Source organism: Squalius cephalus (assembly GCF_949319135.1).
Source record: "Squalius cephalus genome assembly, chromosome: 3".
In the NCBI taxonomy this organism is placed as follows: domain Eukaryota; kingdom Metazoa; phylum Chordata; class Actinopteri; order Cypriniformes; family Leuciscidae; genus Squalius; species Squalius cephalus.
The window spans coordinates 3,840,439-3,861,620 of NC_137124.1; the positions used below are offsets into that span (position 1 = coordinate 3,840,439).

At 43.1% G+C, this 21,182-nt stretch overlaps 1 protein-coding gene across 10 annotated transcripts; it reads right to left on the reverse strand.

Moving 5' to 3' along the window:
- Nucleotides 1-565: 565 nt before the first annotated feature.
- LOC307155346 (aerolysin-like protein) lies at nucleotides 566-20,735 on the reverse strand. Of its 10 annotated transcripts, XR_013820486.1 has the most exons (6): nucleotides 20,638-20,702; nucleotides 8,816-8,922; nucleotides 8,041-8,092; nucleotides 6,624-7,645; nucleotides 1,457-1,552; nucleotides 566-885 (listed from the first exon to the last, which is right to left on the reverse strand). XR_013820486.1 is itself a non-coding variant. In XM_079865950.1 (2 exons), the coding sequence occupies exon 2, from the start codon at nucleotides 11,580-11,582 to the stop codon at nucleotides 10,635-10,637; it is 948 nt and encodes a 315-aa protein (XP_079722076.1). In that variant the 5' UTR covers nucleotides 11,583-11,599; nucleotides 20,638-20,701; the 3' UTR covers nucleotides 10,328-10,634. The 10 variants fall into 10 exon arrangements, 1 of the variants encoding a protein (XP_079722076.1); XR_013820484.1 differs by lacking the exon at nucleotides 6,624-7,645 and having other exon boundaries at nucleotides 1,470-1,520; nucleotides 20,638-20,725; XR_013820485.1 differs by lacking the exon at nucleotides 6,624-7,645 and having other exon boundaries at nucleotides 1,470-1,535.
- Nucleotides 20,736-21,182: the final 447 nt, after the last annotated feature.

Here is a 21,182-nt window from a genome sequence, read left to right on the forward strand (position 1 = left end):
ATTAAGTAACGAAGATCATAGACATAGTACAAAAAAACAAACATTAAGCTACACTTGAAATTATGAATTTGTACGTGTATAAATATAATTTGTGTACATGTTTGTCAAATAATGAAATATATACATAAATGAATGCCTATATAATAATATTGTATATTTATTAAACGTACATAAACATTCATTAAACAAATAATGAAAGTCATGTCTAAAAGAAGAAAGAAAAAACATTGTCTCAATGACCTTTATTTAAAAATCATATTTTGCTATCATTTAAGTTCAGTTTTACATTTGTAGTATTTCAATACATTCTTGTCTTTGTTTTATAAAACAGCTGTAACTTTGAAAACAGGCTTGATATTTGTTGTTCTGAAATCGGAATGAACAACAATTCTGAACTAGATGTTAAAGTTCATAAAAAACTAAGTTGGCTTGAAAAAGAAAGTTTGAAAACGTTTTACAATGTTCTAGCATGGTTTAACATGATTTACAATGTTTCTAGTGTTAGGGAATAACAGCTTAAAGACCCAGGACCAGATATGATGAAAGAAGACCAGGAGTCGTGAGGTTCAATCAAATAAGTAAAAATTTACTGAAGAATAGTTTCATCGGTAGAGCCAGGCGTCAAAGTCTCACGGGGTCGCAAGCCAGAGACTCTACTGTACACAAAATCTCACACCAGTTATACCATTTCCAAGGGCATGATTGACATCAGTACATACAGGTTGGCTACTTCTCATTGGCAAAAGAACAAAGTTAAAACAATTCTACACTTATGGATAGATAGGAGGGTAAGTCGACATTGTCATCCGAGTCCAAGATGGTCCGGTGATGACCTCGGAGGTCGTAGAAAGGCGTCTTGGGGTCAGCTGCTGCATATCACAAGACCTGCACAGAGCATTCAACACACACAAAAACACAATGGAATCGCAGTTCCTCCAAAAGTAGTACAGATAATGTTCACTTTAAAGAAATACGCATAAAAGTACAATTCTGTGAGTCAGATCACATAGTGTTTAACCCCTGTAACCTTAAGATTAGTAAGAAAGACAGATGTTAGAAAAAGATAGATAAGTTAGAAAGAAATAAAAGAAATAAAAGACAGACAGACGTTAGAAAAAGAAAGAAAAGAAAGACAGGTGTTAGAAAAAGAAAGAAAGAAACTTTAGAGTAATGTTGCTGTCAGAGCATAAACAATATCTGCAATATGAATAAGTTACGACGATAAAAGTTCAAAGCAAAGGGAGACTTTTTTTTTTTTTTACAGAAATCACTTTAAGGACTACAACAAACAACTGGTGGGGACTACACAAGCTTCCTCCTGGGCTAGTGACATCACTAACCTTAACACACACACACCTGAAAAACAAAATTCATTGGGATTAGCCTAATGTCTTTTGATAATTATTATGGATGTTGGGTTATCCGTAAAATAAATGTTATGGGGAAACAAAACCACCGTAATAACTTACCATTAGCATGAATACACTGCAGTCCACAGATCCCAACTGAGCTGGAACATCCTGGAAAAAAAAAATCTATATGGAAAAACGTACTCGGTTACTAATGTAACCTCGGTTCTCTCTAGAAGAGGGAACGAGTATTGCGTAAGGTTAGCTTACGCATCGGGAAAGTCTTCTTTCTTCGAGATCTGAAGCCAAAAAATTATCCTTAATTTTGTATACATTGTCAACGCAGTGCAGCAGCCGACAGACCTAGGCAGGCTGTATAAGCGTGCTCATTGGCTGCTCGGCGGCAACTGCTTAAGCCTATCGGTGAGCGCTCTGAACGCGGCAACCAATGAGGGCGCTTCGCGCCCTCCGCACCCTTCTAACCGTCAGAATGGGTGTGGCCAGCGTGTATATATTCAGCGCTCATAGGCTAAAATTCTGGTTTTCGCAGTCTGAAGCGCAAAAGCTCGTGGCGCGACACGGCAGGTTACGCAATACTCGTTCCCTCTTCTAGAGAGAACCGAGGTTACATTAGTAACCGAGTACGTTCTCTTACGAGAGGTCTCTCGTATTGCGTAAGGTTAGCTTACGCATCGGGAACCCTTTGTCAACGCCGTGTGCGCCGAGCATCCAGCCCATGAATCCCAGGGAAACCGGGGAAAACACTCTGCTGGGAAATGTGGCCGGTCGGAGAGACGGGCCAGCGCAGTACAGGCACTTCATGCAGCATATGAAATAGAGCGGCGCGGCCGGTCTATAAACATATAACAGTACAAACAGTAGGGCCGGCAGAGCAAGCCCATACAGTACATAAGCACTCATAAGGGTAGGAGAAAAACGACATAGTCGGTCTCACATGAAGGGAAAAATTCCCGCGCGACAGAGAATAATACGGGCGGCCAGCAGCGCGGGCCAGCACCGACAACAGCGCGTAACGGGAAATAGGAAACAGAGCGGATCAGCCGGTCTGAGTCAAACACTTCACCCTGAGTATAGTACCAGAATAGCGCCAGCATATGAACGTAGTCTGCACACGAGAAATGGGCAGAGCATACATGTCACTTATGCTGACAGTCTTTTTGCCTGTAGGGCAGGAACTTCCAGGTTATAAAACCTCACGAATGTTGATGGGGAGGCCCAGCCCGCCGCCATACAAATACCGTGATTAGAAATTCCGCTGGACAAGGCCCACGACGAGGCCATGCCTCTAGTGGAGTGGGCTCTGATGCCCAGAGGGCACTGCAGGTGTCTGGAGGCATAAGCTGCTGCTATCGCGTCCACTATCCACCTGGACAAGCTCTGTTTCGAGGCGGCAAGACCCTTGGTGCGTCCGCCGAAGGAAACAAAGAGCTGCTCTGAACGCCTGAAAGCGGCGGAGCGCGTGATGTAAACTCTCAGCGCCCGGAGGGCATAGGAGGTTATCACTGTCCCCACTGTCGGATGCTGGCAGAGCCGAGAGGGACATAACTTGTGCCTAAACGGGGTTCCAATCGCTTTGGGGATGTAACCGTGTCTCGGTCTGAGAATGACTTTCGAGTCATTCGGCCCGAACTCAAGACATGCAGGGCTAACAGATAGCGCGTGCAAATCACCCACTCGTTTGACTGAAGACAGAGCTATCAGAAAAACGGTTTTAAGCGACAGATACTTTAGATCCGCGGATTCAAGCGGTTCAAAGGGAAAAGCCTCTAGGGCCGCTAGGACCAAGGACAGATCCCACGAGGGAACCGAGGGGGGCCGCGGGGGATTCATCCGTCTAGCTCCTCTGAGGAAGCGGATAATGAGCTCATTCCTTCCCATTGCCCGGCCGCGCGTCGTCTCAGCGAACGCTGCAATAGCGGCCACATATACTTTGAGCGTGGAAGGGGATCTGCCCTTTTCCAACAGCTCTTGTAAGAAGGAGAGCACCCGCGGGACCCCGCATGCGCGCGGATCCAAGTTTTTAGTAGCGCACCATTTAGAAAACACCGACCATTTAGACGCGTAGAGCCGTCTCGTGGAGGGGGCTCTCGACTGTGTGATCGTGTTCACGACCCCTTCTGACAGGTCAACGGGTATCCGTTGATCACCCATGCATGCAGCGACCAGCGCTCTGGATGGGGATGCCAGATCGATCCACCGGCTTGGGAGAGGAGATCCTTTCTCACCGGGATCGGCCATGGGGGTGAGTGCGACAGCCTCACTAGCTCTGGGTACCAAGTTTGGTTTTCCCATCGCGGGGCTATAAGCAGCACTGAGTGGTGCGTTTCTCTGATCCTCGAAATGACCTGTGGCAACAGGGAGATCGGAGGAAAAGCATACAGCGGGAGGCTGGGCCATGTCTGGGACAGCGCGTCCTCGCTCTTCGAATAAAACTTCGGGCATTGAGCATTGTCTTTCGACGCAAAGAGGTCGATTTCCGCTCTGCCGAATAGGCGCCAGAGAAACTGGACTGTCTGGGGGTGCAGAGACCATTCTCCCGGGGGAATGTTGTCCATGGACAGTCTGTCTGGACCGACATTCAGGTGGCCCGGCACGTGCGCGGCTCTCAGCGAGCGCAGCGAGCGGTAAGCCCACACGAGAAGGCGTTCTGTCAGCCTGCACAGATTCCTGGATCTGACACCGCCCTGTCGGTTCACATAGGATACCACGGACGTGTTGTCCGAGCGGACTAGCACATGGTGATCCCGTATGAATGGGAGGAAGCGCCTGAGCGCGTTCTCGACCGCTATCATCTCCAAACAGTTTATGTGGAGGCATTTTTCCCGGTCTGACCACAGGCCAAAAGCCGGTTTGCCCTCGAACAGAGCGCCCCAGCCTGAGGTGGAAGCGTCCGTCGAGATAACTTTGCGGTGTGAGATAGCTCCCATTGTCACTCCCCGCTGGTACCAGTCGGCCGCTAACCAGGGCTTCAGAGCTGAAACGCAGCTCTGAGTCACTCTGATGCGGATACCGCCGGAAGCCCATGCTCTGTGAGGCACTCGGGCATTCAGCCAGCGTTGTAGCGGGCGCATTCGTAAAAGACCCAGCCGAAGCACTGCTGCGGCTGAGGCCATACAACCTAGTAACCTCTGAAATGTTTTGAGAGGTACGGTGCTGCCCGGCCGGAGGGACGCGGCCAGGCGTCGAATGCAGCGCGCGCGCTGTGTCGACAGGCGGGCCGTGTACTGGTATACCTGACCGTCGAAGGCGAATCTCAAGAATGGCCTGTGACGGGGTATTATCAGGATCTGAAAAGCACGCGTCTTTTAGATCGAGAGATATAAACCAGTCCCTCGGGCGAATTTGCGCGAGAATTTGTCTGGTTGTGAGCATTTTGAACGGTCTTCTCATAAGAGCCTTGTTCAAACGTCTCAGATCCAAAATTGGTCTGAGAGCTCCGTCCTTCTTGGGAACGAGGAAATAACGGCTGTAAAAGCCCGACTCGCTCATGGAAGGGGAAACCGGTTCTATAGCCCTTTTGCACAGAAGTGTAGCTATTTCTGCTCGAAGTAGATGTGCTACTTCCCCATTCACTCTGGTCTCGATACGCGCTTGAAAGCGCGGAGGGCGGCGAGCGAACTGCAGAGTATAGCCCTGTTTTACTGTGCTTAGCACCCGTTCTGATGCGCCTGGAATAGTTTCCCACGCTTTTGCGTGTGCAGCCAGGGGCAGAATGGCCTCCGGGCTCCGATCGCCGCGCATCGCGGGCTCGAGAGCTCGAAACGGAGGGGCGGGCGCGGCGCGCGCGCTCTTGGTGCTTAGATACGGCGGATCGCACGCAGCGATAGCTGGCCGTTTTACACACAGTGTCCCGGTGGCTTTAGACGGGGAACATAAAGTGTGAGGCGCGACGCGCGATGGCGGCGTCGGGGGCGAAAATGTTCGTTAGTATGTGTGAGCGCTCGAGGGCGGGCACAGGACTTACATTCAGGGGCGGGCGCGGCGCGCGCGCTCTTGGTGGTTAGATACGGCGGATCGCACGTAGCGATAGCTGGCCGTTTTACACACAGTGTCCCGGTGGCTTTGGACGGGGAACATATAGTGTGAGGCGCGACGCGCGATGTCGGCGTCGGGGCGAAAATGTAGTTAGTATGTGTGAGCGCTCGAGGGCGGGCACAGGACTTACATTTAAAACATGACCGGTCGTGCGAGGCCGTGTGACAGAGCGGGCAGTGAGTAGGTGTGGGCACGGAGAAGTGGACACGTGACCTACTTTTAACACTAAAGCGGCTTTTGCCTGCTTCATGAGAGTGGGCTCTGTGAGAGACACGGGATGTATAGTGCTTGTGTACAGGGGTGAGCACAGAACGTGGGCACATTCACTGTACTAGAAACACATACGGCGTCAGCCGTGCAACCAGACATATGCTCTTTTGAAATTTTTCTGGGTTGCCGTGAGAACGGCGGATGCGCGCAGGCGAGCGGGTAGATACCGGCTCGTTGACTGCGGGGTAAACAGCTGCAGTAGCCGTGGCAACGGGGACTGACAGCGTTAAGCTTCGACGGTGGTCCAGCCGCAGGGCTGCGGGATTTAACCGTCTTTTCTTCTCTCGTGTTTAGACGCTCAAAAATACTCGAGCACCCTGAGAAGGTGTGGTGCGAGAGGCGGGTTCGCTTTCTGTAAGTAAGAAAGACTGGCCGCGAGCTCGGAGAAGCAAGCAGCATAAATTTTTATTTTCCCCGAGAGCTGGGATCGAACGCGGATCTCTCGCATGAAAGCGTATGATTCTGCCACTGAGCCACAGGAGAATACACATAAGCTTTCAGTTAGCGCGAGCATATAAAAAGCGACCTCATGTGTCGCGTCGGCGTTTGTTTGCAGGCGTGCGTGTGTTTAAAACAGGCTCGTTTACTGCAATAGTAATATTTCCAGTCGCCTGAACTTAAGAGGGGACTGAGAAATGTGTGAGGATTGGCGGTTGTCCAGCCGTAGCGAGACTAACACACTCTCTTCTCTTTTCGCCGGCGAGTGAGGCGCGCACGCTGAACGCTGCTCGTGACCGTCCGCTTTGTCATCCCTTGAACGGCGCAATCTGCGCGGCCCAACGAGGGAGAGAGCGGGCTTGTTTTCTGTATGTAAGAAAAACTGGCCGCGAGCTCGGAGAAGCGAACAGCATAAACTTTAACTGCCGCGAGAGCGGGGATCGAACCCCGGTCTCTAGCTTGACAGTCTAGGATTCCGCCACTGAGCCACAGGGGAGAATACATTAGTACTCGGTTAGCGTCATCATGTCTTGTGACGGCGTTTGCTTGCAGGCGAGCGTGTATTTATAACAGGCTCGTATACTGCAATAGTAACAATTCCAGTCGCCTGAACTTAAGAGGGGACTGAGAAATGTGTGAGAATGGAGGTTATAGTCCAGGCCACGGCGGGACGAAAACACTCTGTTCCCCTTTCACCGGTGAGTGACGCGCGAGGACGGAGTAGCTTTCTTGTAACGTAAAGAGAGCTCCAAGACCGTCCGCTCCTGCCATCCCTTGTGAGCGGCGCAGTTTGCGCGGCTCGAACAGAGGGAGAGGAAACTCGCTCCGAGACCGTCCGCTCCTGCCATCCCTCGTGAGCGGCTCAGTTTGCGCGGCTCGAACAGAGGGAGAGGAAACTCGCTCCGAGACCGTCCGCTTCTGCCATCCCTTGTGAGCGGCGTAGTTGCACGGCTCGAACAGAGGGAGAGTACGGGTATCTATCACATTCGCCTCATCTCCTGACGCGGCGGCGGCGCGGGCAGAGCCGGCGGTTGAGCGGCCGGGAGGGAGAGGGCGAGAGAGAGCTCGAGGGAGAGGTTCCGGCGAGCTCCTCAGTCACAACAGTCTCCGGTGGTCGCTGCGAGCGGCGCTTCTTATTGCGCGGCCCGGCAGGGACAGGCGGAGCGACAGCTTGGTCGAAAGCTTCAAGTCGAGCCCGCAGGGTCGACATTGAAAGCTCTTCGCACTCGGAGAGTGCGGTGGCGGCGTGCCCGCGGCCCAGGTGGAGAGCGCAGAGAGGTGGCGGTCTCCGTTGCTGAGCGGGGCGCGGCACGAGCCGCAAAAACGAGGCGTTTTTACAAAAACGCCTCGTGCTCTTTTAGAGTACACACAGAAACAGTAATAATGTAAAGGATATGTCGCCGGATAGCGTAGCAGGCACGGATGGCTGAAGGCGGCGAAGACGGCCGGCTTCTTCAGGCGCTGTCCTAAGCTTGCTGGTCGCTGGTTTCAACGGCGGCGGCTCTCAAGATCCAGCGATGCGAAGAGCGTCGCTGAAGACAAGAAAATCAGAATTTTAGCCTATGAGCGCTGAATATATACACGCTGGCCACACCCATTCTGACGGTTAGAAGGGTGCGGAGGGCGCGAAGCGCCCTCATTGGTTGCCGCGTTCAGAGCGCTCACCGATAGGCTTAAGCAGTTGCCGCCGAGCAGCCAATGAGCACGCTTATACAGCCTGCCTAGGTCTGTCGGCTGCTGCACTGCGTTGACAATGTATACAAAATTAAGGATAATTTTTTGGCTTCAGATCTCGAAGAAAGAAGACTTTCCCGATGCGTAAGCTAACCTTACGCAATACGAGAGACCTCTCGTAAGAGAACTAACATTTTATTTATACACTAAAGATAGCAAAGAAATCAAAATTGTTGTACCATGAAATCAATACCTTATTTTTAACAAGCTTCCAAGATCCCGGATCCATCTTTATTGCAATTGAGCTTAAAAGGAAGGGGGAAAAAGTTAGTTAATTTATACACACGAGAAAAAGAGAAAGAGAGAGATGAACTCCGTGTTGAACCACTTAGCCATGTTGCAGCAGTAGACAGTACCATACCTGAACTAGGGAGCAGGTGTAATTTATTTTTTAAATGCCACTGTCTATGCCTATCTAAAGCCAGAGAACAAAGTGTTGAACTGAACCACTGGACTAATATGTAAAACTTTGAAGCCCGGTTTCACAGATAGGGTTTAGATTATGCCAGGATTAGGCCTTAGTGCAATTAGGACTTTTATAAATATGCCTTAGAAAAAACATTACTGTTGTGAATCTTAAAAGAAACAATGGCACTGATATTTTAAGATATACAAGTGTAATTTGCTTTCAGTTAAACATGCATTTTAGTCTGGGAGTAGTTTGAGCCTTGTCTGTGAAACTGGGGGTGAAGGTTATATGGAAAAAGTGAACAGTTCCAGTATATTTTGAATATATATATATATATATATATATATATATATATATATATTCTGGTCGCATCTGGTGATTGGGTCCCATCCAAAACATGATCAAACTAAGAAAATAGACAATGAAATGTCAAATTTTCGATACAATCTAGAATTTGTATAAAAAAAATAAAAAGATAAAAACAGAATGCCTTTTGCCTGCTTTGATCAAGACAGGATATAATACATTTGAACATTATGTTCATTATGTGAAAACATACCAGTGAGTTTGGTTGGTTTTGCAACTGGAAATCTGGGGTTTCCGTCCTGGCACATATGTTTGTCCATCCCCAGCAATCTGTGAAAGGCTGTGGTGAACTTGGTGAAACTACAAAAAAAAAAAAAAAACAGAAGTTTAGAATATGGTGAAGTAATGTTGATTAAAATGGTGTTTTGTATTAAAACATAAGTTAGATCATTTGGGATATGTTTTGTTAGCGTTGCACGTGTATCATCAAGGCTGAGCTTGTAAATTCCAATAAATCAGCATGAGCTTTATTCTAATCAATAGATTAAGTTAACATGTTAACAAACGCTAATATTTAATGATAATGGTAACGTACGTTAGTATTTGAAGTTAATGATAGCCCCTCACAAACCAGGAGCACACGGTGCACAAGCTGCGTTTCTACAAATGATTAAATTAACCAATTCAACTTAAGTAGTCACAGATACACTGTCTCTAACATAAAAGTTAAACTCCAACGTACAGAGCAACAATTATTTATTAATCTGATAATATACGAACTTACCGAGCCAAATACCGCCGCCATTGGCTGCTGTCGCTTGACTTCCAGGTAAATGTGATTGGTTGCTACTACGTTGGACGATACTGATTGGCTGCCACGAAATGGCAGGTCCCTCCTAATATGGCAGGGCTTCCGGCTGTCAACGGCAGCTACTTCCCGATTTTTCGCTGAACCCCCTCTCATAATTTACCCACCTGATTATTAACAAATCAGCCCTTCCAACGTCGGACCACGATAGATAAACAGCCCAGGATGCATACTAAAAACAACAGAATGCCTATAGCCAACAGCTCGCCCCACATTAAATATTTATTTCTTCACGGTAACATACCCAAATACTGCGTGGCTCAGCTCGAAGATCACCACAAGGGAACAACTCGAAAGAACAGCGTCCAAGTTTGCAGCAGTCAACGCACTCCAACAACGCAATAGCTTCCTTATACACACTCACGCACCTATAGCGCACCTGTATCTAATTAGGTAATTACCATTCATTTGTACTAGGGTTGTACCAAAATTAACGAGGCAGCTATGACTACTACACATATAAAAATATGCTTCATGTTACAAAGTATTTAAGTTAGTAATACATTAAGTTAACTATAAAGTGTCCCTATGTTGTGAGAAATTACTCCTTGACTGAGATCCCAACCCTAACCGTAAGCATTTCTGCACATTCAAATGAACTACAGCATCATAGAACGACATAGATACTGTATATTATTATTAAATATCTCAAATCAAATAGAAATAGCACATTAATTAATTAATTAATTAATTAATTAATTAATTAATTAAATGACATTGAATCATTTAGTTGTAACTTGTAACTTACAAGTTACAGCTATGATTTAACCACATTTAGTCCCTTTTCAGGTCTGGTATAAAGACTGTTGCTCATGTGGCTGAAATGTTCGCCCAATAGAGAAAAATAATGAAAATAAGAAAATAAGAAGAGGGAACAATGCTTACAACACAGGGTTTATTTAATAAATTGTAATTTGTTTTATTAAATGTCATTTTAAACACATTATTACAGAATCAGTATCTAGAGATTATTTTAAATTGATTACACAAAGTATGAAGTTATATGAATATTTGTGTATTGGTATTATATAAGGTTATTTGAAAACAACAAATGTTGAATATATATATATATATATATTTATGAACACCCAAACACCAGCCCAAAAAATACAATGAGGCCTGAATGTAAAGCAACTGATACATGATTGACACAATTAGAAGTAATCAAAGAACTTGTGCATTACATGTGCAATCTGTCTTGACATTACAGAGGAGATTCCTTGGTATCCACTTTGATATCAGTGTAAGTGACGCCTTTGTATGTGCCCTTGGTTTCATACGAATACACACTGCCGTTCTTGCAGGTCATCTTCACTGTGCCAGTGTAAGGCATGTCAAAAGCGGCTCTGCCAATAGTGACGTCAACATCCAGCTTCTTCCCTGGTGGCACCTCTACATCTGTAGTCAGAGTTTCGGTTCTCTCATCTGTGTGCTCCTGACTATAAGTGCTTTCAATTCCAATGGTGAAACTGTATCCTGCAGTACTTTCAGCAACCCCTGGAACCCCAGCCTTCACTTCCATACTAAATGTTGCAGAAAAACTTGCACTCACAGACCATGAAGATTTTTTAGTTATTTTCTTTGAGCTTTCAACTCTTTGTTTTTGTGTGGCGGATGAGTCGTTCCTGTAAGTGAGGGATTTGATTTCTTCTACTGCCACCTGTGGTATCAGTTGGTTGATAGTGGGATAGTTGACGTCAGTGAGAACTGTTGATTCAACTGCTTTGAGAAACATGAATCCCATGCAGTCAATGTCATGACCATGTCTTCCTACAACTCCCAAACAATATCCAGAGCCGACATCCATGGGATACTCTGTTTTTAAAGGCCAGCGTGTCATCTTTGCAAAGAATTCTCTCCCCAGACTGGTCTTGAATTTGATGGCTCCAAGACGTGTTCCTGCTCCGTTCCCCCACAGGGACAGTGAGGTGAAACACTCGCCAGGTGTGAACGTGTACTCTTGATACGGTCCAGAACCTACTCCAAAAGTTTCAACTCTCCCATCTGAAAGCCAGACCTTGACAGCCTTCACCTGCCATTCTCCCACCCAGACTCCGATCTTCTCTAAACTGGCACCATTGTTCTGACCAGTAAATGAGAATGGACGACCTCCGTCTCCACCAATTATATATAGATTCATTGTGTCGGACATCTTGGAATTAAATCGATCTGAAAATAATATCAGATCAGAATTAACATCAGCTTTACACTTTATTGCAGTGTTTCCCAACCCAGTTTCTGGAGACACAACAACAGCACACGCTGGACTTCTTTCTTAATTGATCCATTCATTTCTGGTCTTGGAGTATCTACTAATAAGCTGACTTGAATCAGGTGTGTCTGAATAGGCAAACATGCTAAATGTGCAGTTCTGGCATTCCTCTGGGAACAGGGTTGGGAAACATTAGCCGCTTCTCCACTGTCAGGCCAAACGGATCTGTCACGTTGTGACTTCGCCACTCAGGATTGGTCACTTGTCTGTTGTCTGGCTCTCTGTAGCTGGTCAAGTGCGCTATTTGAGCGTAGTAAACAAGTTACTAACAGAAATATCCAATCATCCTTCGTAACGCAGTGACTTAATTTGTATCTCATACGTCTGTAAACTCTTGTGTTATAAAGGCATTGACTGACACATTTGAATACATTGCAAAGAGTGCTGGCATCAATCCCACATGGAAAATGAAACCATATCCATACCGGCTGGGCCGGATTGGCACGGAAAGGAGCAATTAAGCACCGAGAACAGTTTGGCCGATGGTGGAAAAGTAGCTATTGTTGTGTAGTCCTGTGGTACAGCGTATCTATAACACAAGTTCATGCTTTCATTTGGCTTACTCTTCAGGCAGAAATCAACTTTTACATGCATCTGATACACAATATCCAGTTCAATTTCATTTATTTTATTTTTTTTTATTTTTTTTTATCAATAGTAAGTGGAATTATTAGGCTATTAGTATTCTTATTTCTCTGCTTTTAACCTTTGGTTTAAGAAAGAAACTTAGAGCATATTATGAAAGTAAATTTAATTGAATAATTTTACACTCCCAACCTTGTGTCTCCAAAGCTTTGTTAATTTATTTCTCCTCTGGTGGAAGATATTAACATGTTTTCTCTAAAGCCCGAGACACACCAAGACAAAAGCTGTTGTTGCCTCTTGTCGGCTGTGTCTTCCCTTACGGAACAAAACTATATGGAATTACACTGCAAAATATAATGCAATATATTACATAATATATTTCCATATATTGGAAATTAGTGCTTATATTTTTCAATATAATGGAATATATGCATTGACCATGCTGGCTATATATTAATACATAGAACATATTTATAAATGAAGACAAAAATAGCATTACATGTAATATTCACAAAAGGTTTCATCCTTTACATATATTGCTCATCCAGAGATTGGCATGGAGTACTTTCCATAAGATCATCTCTCAATGCAAATCAAACCAGCTATTAGGCTAACTGAAATAAAACCATGCCAGTCTCTATGGTGAAGGCTATGTGATGATGTGGGGCTATTTTAATTCCAAAGGCCAAGGGAACTTTATCAGGATGCATAGTATCCTGGATCCATGAAGTAACTGGCCTTTAAAAATAAAAATCTGCCTGCCTCTATGGGAATTTAACATAGGGGTGTCCAGACTTATGCACCCTGTATTTTAAGGAAGAACATTTATTTATTTACGATACATTTACGTGTTACGATACACGTACATTTACGATACATTACGATACATTATTTCCAATTATAGAAAATCAGTGTCCTTAAAGGTTGGATTTTTCCTAATTTTTTTAATTAAGGCATAAAGTTCAATTTTTTCAAAAGATGATTTTTTATTCCTCTTTTTAGTCAACTTTAGCATGGGTGTCTAAACTTATGCATAGCACTGTATGTATGTATGTATATATATATATATATATATATATATATATATATATATATATATATATATATATATTTTTTTTTTTTTTTTTTTTTTTTTTATGTGAAGAGCGGAGAATAGTCTTAGTCTTTGCCGTCTAGTCTAGAAGCAAATATAGTGTTTTAAATATCTTGTGTATTGCGCTTCATCTTTTGTATCATGAGATTTTGATCATGAGATTTCAACAACAGGAAAACTGAGCGCTCATATTAAACTTTATATCCCGTACGTTGATGAAAATGTAATGCGATGCAGGTAGTGCCTCAGGTGCGCCTGTTCCAGTGACAGACAAACTATATCTGTCATCCGCTGGTCAAAAACCTCGTAACTCAATTTGAGCTTGATTTTCATAAAATGAAAATATTATAATGACACGTGCAAGTGTCTGACCATAGCTATATAAAGCCGCAATACCAACTTCGACGACATGTGTTTAAATACAAGGTTTCCGCCGCCAGACAGCGACGATATGTAAATTTGTTGTTTTAGCATCACCAACATCACCAACCATCATATTTACTGTGTTCCACATTAGATGTTAGTACTACTTTTAATATAGCCTAATATCTATTTTTATATGCCATTTAAAGCAATGCATGTTTGTGAAATTTTCTTATATTTTTATACAGTGGTGTGCCGTAGGATTTTATACTTATCAAAATTGTGCCATGGCAAAAAAAAAAAAAAAAAAAAAAAAGGTAACCAGGGAAACACTGGTTAACAGTATAATTTCACTTTCTCCACTATCACCTCTCAGGGCGGCGCTATTGGCTGGTAATGCTGTCCGTCATCATTACGGTGTTTACACCCGAATGGGCGTCCCTGTGATAAAAGGCTGACGCAAACCGGAAAAGGGAGAGATAAGGAGGGAGCTGATTCTTTTGTTCTATCATGTGCTGTTGGCGTGTGTTGTTTTTGTTTTTGATTCTTTGTTTCCTTTTCAGTGTATGATTTTTTGTTTTGTTTTTCCCGGTGGTTTGTTGTTTTGTAGCACGTTGAAACTATGAATCTTTATTTTTCAATTTATTATAATCCGTTCTCGTACCTGATGCAGTTGTTTGTTTGTTTTCTTTTTGTTTCGTCTTTTGTTATAGTTGTTGTACGTCTCATAAATTACACAGCGACTGCCACATGTGAACGCAATGCTATATTTTATTAACAGAGCTCTTATTGCCAACACAACATATCAAGTATGAAACATACAGTAGCTCACGTGTGTTCTAGTAGCCTACATGCGCACCGAGGGGAATGACGTTCTTAAAGAGCCCAACAAAGAGTTGGGTACTCTAAAAGTTAGAGTACAGCATGTTAGAATACACAAATCATATTGTACTTCTGTACAGATTATTTATCACACTGATCTACTATAGTTATTTCTTTGTTTCCCCCTATACTTATGTTTGTTTTTTGTGGTTATTGTTGTATTTCTTAAAGAAAATAAAACAACTTGTATTCATTAAACGTGATTCCTCTTTTATGTTGCGGCTTGAAACGAGCTGAAATTGCCCCAAATTTCAGAAATCTTTGGGAGATATCGAAAAACATGCATGTAACCATAGCAAAAGTAAATTTCTTTCTTATGTTCATTTTTCATCTCTATTTTTGGTATTGATTTTAAATTAGACAAATCTGATATTATTTTAATCTCCAATATGTTATTTAACAGTTGATATGGTCCTTTAAAGTGCCCCTATTCTGCTATTTTAAAGTTTCCTAATGTTGTTTTGGAGTCTCCTACAACAGGTTTGCATGCATCAAAGGTCAAACAAATGTTTAATTTTCTCATAATAAACAGAAAATATAATAGTTTGTCTTGTATATATATTTTTTATTAGATCAGATAATAAAAGCTCCATCGATTTGATTTATAATTCTTGATTTTACTCTTTAAACTTACTTACAACAAACATTTTCAACTTTTCCTCACTGAGAAGCACTACTGCTCAAACCTCATAGTTACAACGCGGACTGTTGAGCAGACGCGTCTCAAGCCTATTAGTGATCCAACGCTGGATACTCCTATAGGTTACGTCCGTGGATCACGGCTGAACGTGTCTTCTCCACACTCACTTACAAACATTTTTCGCCTATCGTGCGTCTACTCTACACCCGTACCACTAAAAAGACTTCAGTCATAAATTAGTATTAATATTGATAGCATCACTGGTAGCGTAGTTGCTAACTTACTGTCCATCTTTTAAAATGGTGAATATATCAGATGTAAGTAGTCTACCTTTTGGTGCAGGTGAGGACACATTTGAGCTGCACGCGGTGCAGTCTGAGCTGGAAGCTGTTGAGAAACAGATCCACGACCTTTTAGTGAGACAAGCCGAACTGATAGACCGGCGGTTAGCTCTTGAAACATCACGCGCCGATGCACACAAATCAGAGATTAACGTTACTAACCCGCTGATTCCGACCTCGTCTACTCCGTGCGTTACTCAGCATCGGTCCCGAGCGCCGAGGTCGCGATCAGCCATGGTTTCGTTCACTCCGGCTCCAACACGCCACCACGAAGCCTGGATATTTCCGCAGCGGAAGACGCGAGTCAGGTCTAGACCAAGACCCTCTCCGACCCTCCCGGTTTTCGAGTTATCCACACAAAACCGCTTCTCCCCTCTTCGCGAAACAGAACGCGATGCTGTGATCATCGGCGATTCCATCGTTCGGCACGTCCACGCTACATTAGGTAAAAGTAAGGTGCACAGTCACTGCTTTCCTGGTGCTCGTGTTTCTGAAATCGCTGCTCGCGTTCCCGAGATTCTGAACGAGCGCGTCGGAACTGTGGTCCTGCACGCGGGAGTGAACGACATCAGGCTGCGCCAGACGGAAGTTCTGAAGAAAGACTTCAGGAATCTGATCGATACGGTACGCAGCACATCGCCTGATATAACGATCATTGTGTCAGGACCGCTTCCCACGTACCGTCTAGGACATGACAAGTTTAGTAGATTATTCGCGCTAAATGAATGATTAACGTCATGGTGCAATCAGCAGAAACTGCTCTTTGTAAATAATTGGAATCTGTTTTGGGAGCGTCCTAGGCTTTACCGTGCTGATGGCTTACACCCAAACAGATTCGGAGCGGATCTTCTGTCGGATAACATCTCCAAAATGTTAAATACCTTTTGACTAGTAACCAAAAGTCCAAATCATAGTCTCTGCTGCACCAAATTAACTGATATAAATACTAGTGTAGAACATTGCATAGAAATTGTGTCTTTTCCTCGTTTAGTGCGATCAAATAATAAATCTACTGCAGGATCTAGGAAAAATCTAATTGTTATTAAAACAGAAAATGTTGCTATTAGTAAACAAAAACAATTTTTAAAGCTAGGTCTTCTAATCATTAGATCACTCACACCTAAGGCAGTTATTGTAAATGAAATAGTCACAGATAATAGCATCGATGTACTTTGCCTTACTGAAACCTGGCTTAAACCAAATGATTATTTCGGTCTAAATGAGTCTACTCCATCTGGATACTCCTATAAGCATGAGCCCCGTCTGATTGGTCGTGGCGGCGGTGTTGCAACAATCTATAGAGATATTCTCAATGTTACTCAGAAAACGGGTTATAAGTTTATTTCATTTAAAGTACTTGTACTAAATGTTACGCTCTTAGATGCTAGAAAAACATCCCTATTATCTTTAGCCTTGGCTACCGTATATAGACCGCCAGGGCCTTACGCTGATTTCCTAAAGGAATTTGCAGATTTTCTCTCAGACCTATTGGTCAATGTCGATAAAGCATTAATTGTTGGAGATTTTAACATACACGTAGATAATCAAAATGATGCGTTAGGGGCTGCGTTTATAGATTTATTAAACTCCTTTGGGGTTAAGCAAAACGTTACCGGACCAACTCATCGTTTTAATCATACACTCGATTTAATTATATCACATGGAACCGATCCAACCGATATAGATATCATTCCACAAAGTGATGATGTAACTGACCATTACATGGTAACTTGCATATTACGTACTCCTGTAATATGTCATGCTGCGCCGCGTTATCGATTAGGCAGAACAATCCTTCCATCCACCATAGATAATTTTTCAAATTGCTTATCGGATCTGTCTCAGCTGCTCAGTGAACCCAAACAAACAGATGAACTAGAGGAACTAACCAGCACTATGAGCACCATTCTCTCTGGAACACTGGATATTGTTGCACCTATTAGACTAAAAAAGGTCAGAGAGAAAATTAAAGCACCATGGTACAACAATACTACGCATGTTCTAAAGAGAGAAACCCGTCATTTAGAGCGTAAATGGAAACAAACTAATTTAGAGGTTTTTAGAATCGCTTGGAAAGACAGTGTGTCACGTTATAAAAAGGCCCTAAAAGTAGCCAGGGCTGAGCACCTCCGCAAACTAATAGAAAATAACCAAAACAATCCTAGGTTTTTATTTAACACCGTGGCTAGACTAACAAATAAACAAACGTCACCTGAACAAAATATTCTGTTACAGTTTAGTAGTAATGATTTCATGAATTGTTTCACTGAGAAAATAGAAAACATCAGAACCACAATTGTAAACGTTCAATCCTCAATCGCGCCTTATAACTCAGCCTCGATTATCACCCCGCAAGAACAATTACAGTGCTTTACAACTATAGAACTAATAGAGTTAAATAAACTTATCACTTCCTCTAAAACAACAACTTGTTTATTAGATCCCATACCAACTAAACTACTGAAAGAAGTGTTACCTATAGTGGAAGTGCCTCTCCTCAATATTATTAACTCATCTTTATCATTAGGTTATGTTCCAAGAACATTTAAATTGGCAGTTATAAAACCTCTCATTAAGAAACCACAATTAGACCCAAATAACCTAGCAAATTATAGACCCATTTAAAATCTTCCTTTTATGTCCAAAATACTAGAAAAAGTTGTGTCCGCTCAACTGAGCTCTTTCTTACAAGAAAATGACATCTATGAAAAGTTTCAGTCTGGATTCAGGCCGCATCATAGCACTGAAACTGCGCTCGTTAAAATCACAAATAATTTATTCTTAGCTTCTGACCAAGGCTGTATCTCAATACTAGTTTTACTTGATCTTAGTGCTGCGTTCGATACTATAGATCACACAATACTCTTAGATCGACTACAAAATTATACTGGTGTTCAAGGACAAGCATTAAGCTGGTTCAGATCATACCTATCTGACCGATACCATTTTGTCTATTTAAATGGAGAAAAATCGATCATAACTCCAGTAAACTATGGAGTGCCGCTGGGATCTGTGTTAGGCCCTCTATTATTCTCAATATATATGCTGCCACTTGGAAATATTATAAGGAAACATGGAATTAGTTTCCATTGTTATGCTGATGACACTCAAATATATATTTCATCACGGCTGGATGAAAACGCTAAATTATCCAAATTGACAGAGTGTGTTAAAGATATAAAAGATTGGATGACGCGCAATTTTCTTTTATTAAATCCAGACAAGACAGAGGTAATACTTATCGGTTCAAAAAAAACGCCCACAAAACCTCTCACAATACAACTTTAACATCGTAGGATGTCCTGTTACTTTATCCTCTACAGTAAAAGACATGGGTGTTATACTTGACTGCAACCTGTCTTTTGAAAATCATATTTCATATGTTACAAAAACAGCCTTTTTCCACCTTAGAAACATTGCTAAGCTACGTAATATGCTATCTGTTTCTGATGCAGAAAAGTTAGTTCATGCGTTCATGACCTCGAGACTAGATTACTGTAATGCTTTATTGGCTGGTTGTCCTGCATCCTCAATAAACAAGCTACAGTTAGTCCAAAATGCAGCCACTAGAGTTCTTACTAGATCAAGAAAATTTGAACATATAACACCAATTTTATTGTATACATCCAGTTGTTTGAGGTGGCACCGCCTCTCTTGCCTCATCAGCGGAAATGCCCAGATCCAGATTGATCATTATTTTCGTAAATATAACCCCAAAACCTTTCCCTAAACCTACCCATAACATTTTAAACCTAATGTCACGGTGTGGGTTTTGTGTCTTGTTCCTTGTTCTTGTCTGTCATGTAATTCCCTGCTTGTCATGTGATCCTGCCATGTGTCTTGTCCCATGTTCAACTGTTCCCCGTTATGTTGATTAGTCTTCCCAGGTGTTTCAGTTTAACCACGCCCCCTTGTTATCTTGTTTAGCTTGTGTTCCCTTGTATTTAAGCCCTGTGTTTTAGTTCAGTCCTTGTGAGTTCTTGATGTTGTAATGTTTGCTGTTGTCTCCTTGTTCCCGTCCTGAGTTCTCGGTTCCTGTTCTGAGTGTTCTGTCGTGTACCCTGGATTACCTGTTTGTTTGTTTATTAAAGTGCCTGCGATTGGATTCACTCTCCGCTTCATTCCTGCCTGCATCGTTACACCTACTGTAACTTAAAGGTATAGCGGAGGATTTTTTACTTCCGGGTGGGTGACCTATACTATTGGTCCTCCTAATTGTCAATCATTCTGGTGAATCAATCAAACTTTTCAAAAAGTGGAGAGGGCGGGTCTTATCTAAAATTCGGAAAGATCCTCCGTTATACCTTTAAACAAATTTAGAATTTTCATTTAAAACAATCTGTTGGAATGCTGTTCTAGACAACCAATTAAAGTCAATGGGTAAATTTTGCATAAAGAGCATGGCAAATGAAAACATGAACTCGTCCTATAGATACGCGGTGGGAGAAAATTGGGCTCGATAATCTCATGCAAAGTATTATAAACTGTTAGCTAGCTACAACTTAAGTCAAGTAGCCTGGGAAAACCCAGACTACTTCCGGCGAGTTTTAATTCTCTCTCCAGGATAGTCTGGAGAAGAGCCCATTCAAACTAATTTCTGTGCCGCCGAAATCGCGGCACCAATCAGAAACGTTTGGGGAGGGATTTACATGATGACGACAGCGCAGCGACGCTGAAGGAGATTTCATTACAAAGATGGATGCCGCCGTGGAACATCACTCGTTCGAATCATAGACAGTATATAAACGAATCCGTTATCGCGTCTGTTTTGAGCGATTTAAACTTACCGTTTTCGTTAAAACCGGCGCAAAGAACAACACTCGAAGCATACATCATCTTCTTCATCAATCTGATTGGTTTTAAGACTATCCAGTTGCGCCCAGAGGAATTTGAGCTACGTCGGTTGGTGACGCCCCTTTGGAAATGATTTGTCTACATAGATTCGCCAGACCCTACACTCAGTTTCAAGTGAGAAGGGTCTGGTTTTAACCAGGCTATAAGTCAAGTGCCCTTGAGTGAAAATATACTTACATGAATGACTGCAGTCTGAAATTCTTCTCAAGAGCAGCTCGCCTCGTCAAAGCTGGAAAAGTGTGATGTGTTTGGTCAGTCTGCTGCTTAAATACACTTCTGAAAGTCCTTAAAACACACCCCAAGGCAGTGTAATCAGCTCCCCCCACCTTAGTTCTGAATACAAATATCAGGGATGGATTATGACTTGTAAAGGCCCTGGGGCCAGTTATCTCCAAATAAAATCGAATATATAATGCACAATGTTGTTGGTGAAGACAGGGCTGCCGTTTTTTCACGCAATGAAAAATCCCGAAGCAAAGAGGCCACTGACACCAATAGACCAGACAAGGCAGGTTACTTTTGATCAGACGCGGTGTCAGTCGGTTTTGCCGGGGAATGTTTTGAGTGTGGCCCTGAATGTATTTTGAAAAGTTGACTGACAAATATGAAACCAGACAATAGCCTATGTAAACCCCCGAAATCATAAGTTGCCTTATTTCATTGTGCTTTGGCTTTGTTGCTGTCTCTGACTGGTGATTGTTGAAATCTCTCACACAGAGACG

Excerpts from the sequence above, each read along its gene's own strand:
- LOC307155346 (XM_079865950.1), bottom strand. The coding sequence starts at position 11,582 with ATGTCCGACACAATGAATCTATATATAATTGGTGGAGACGGAGGTCGT.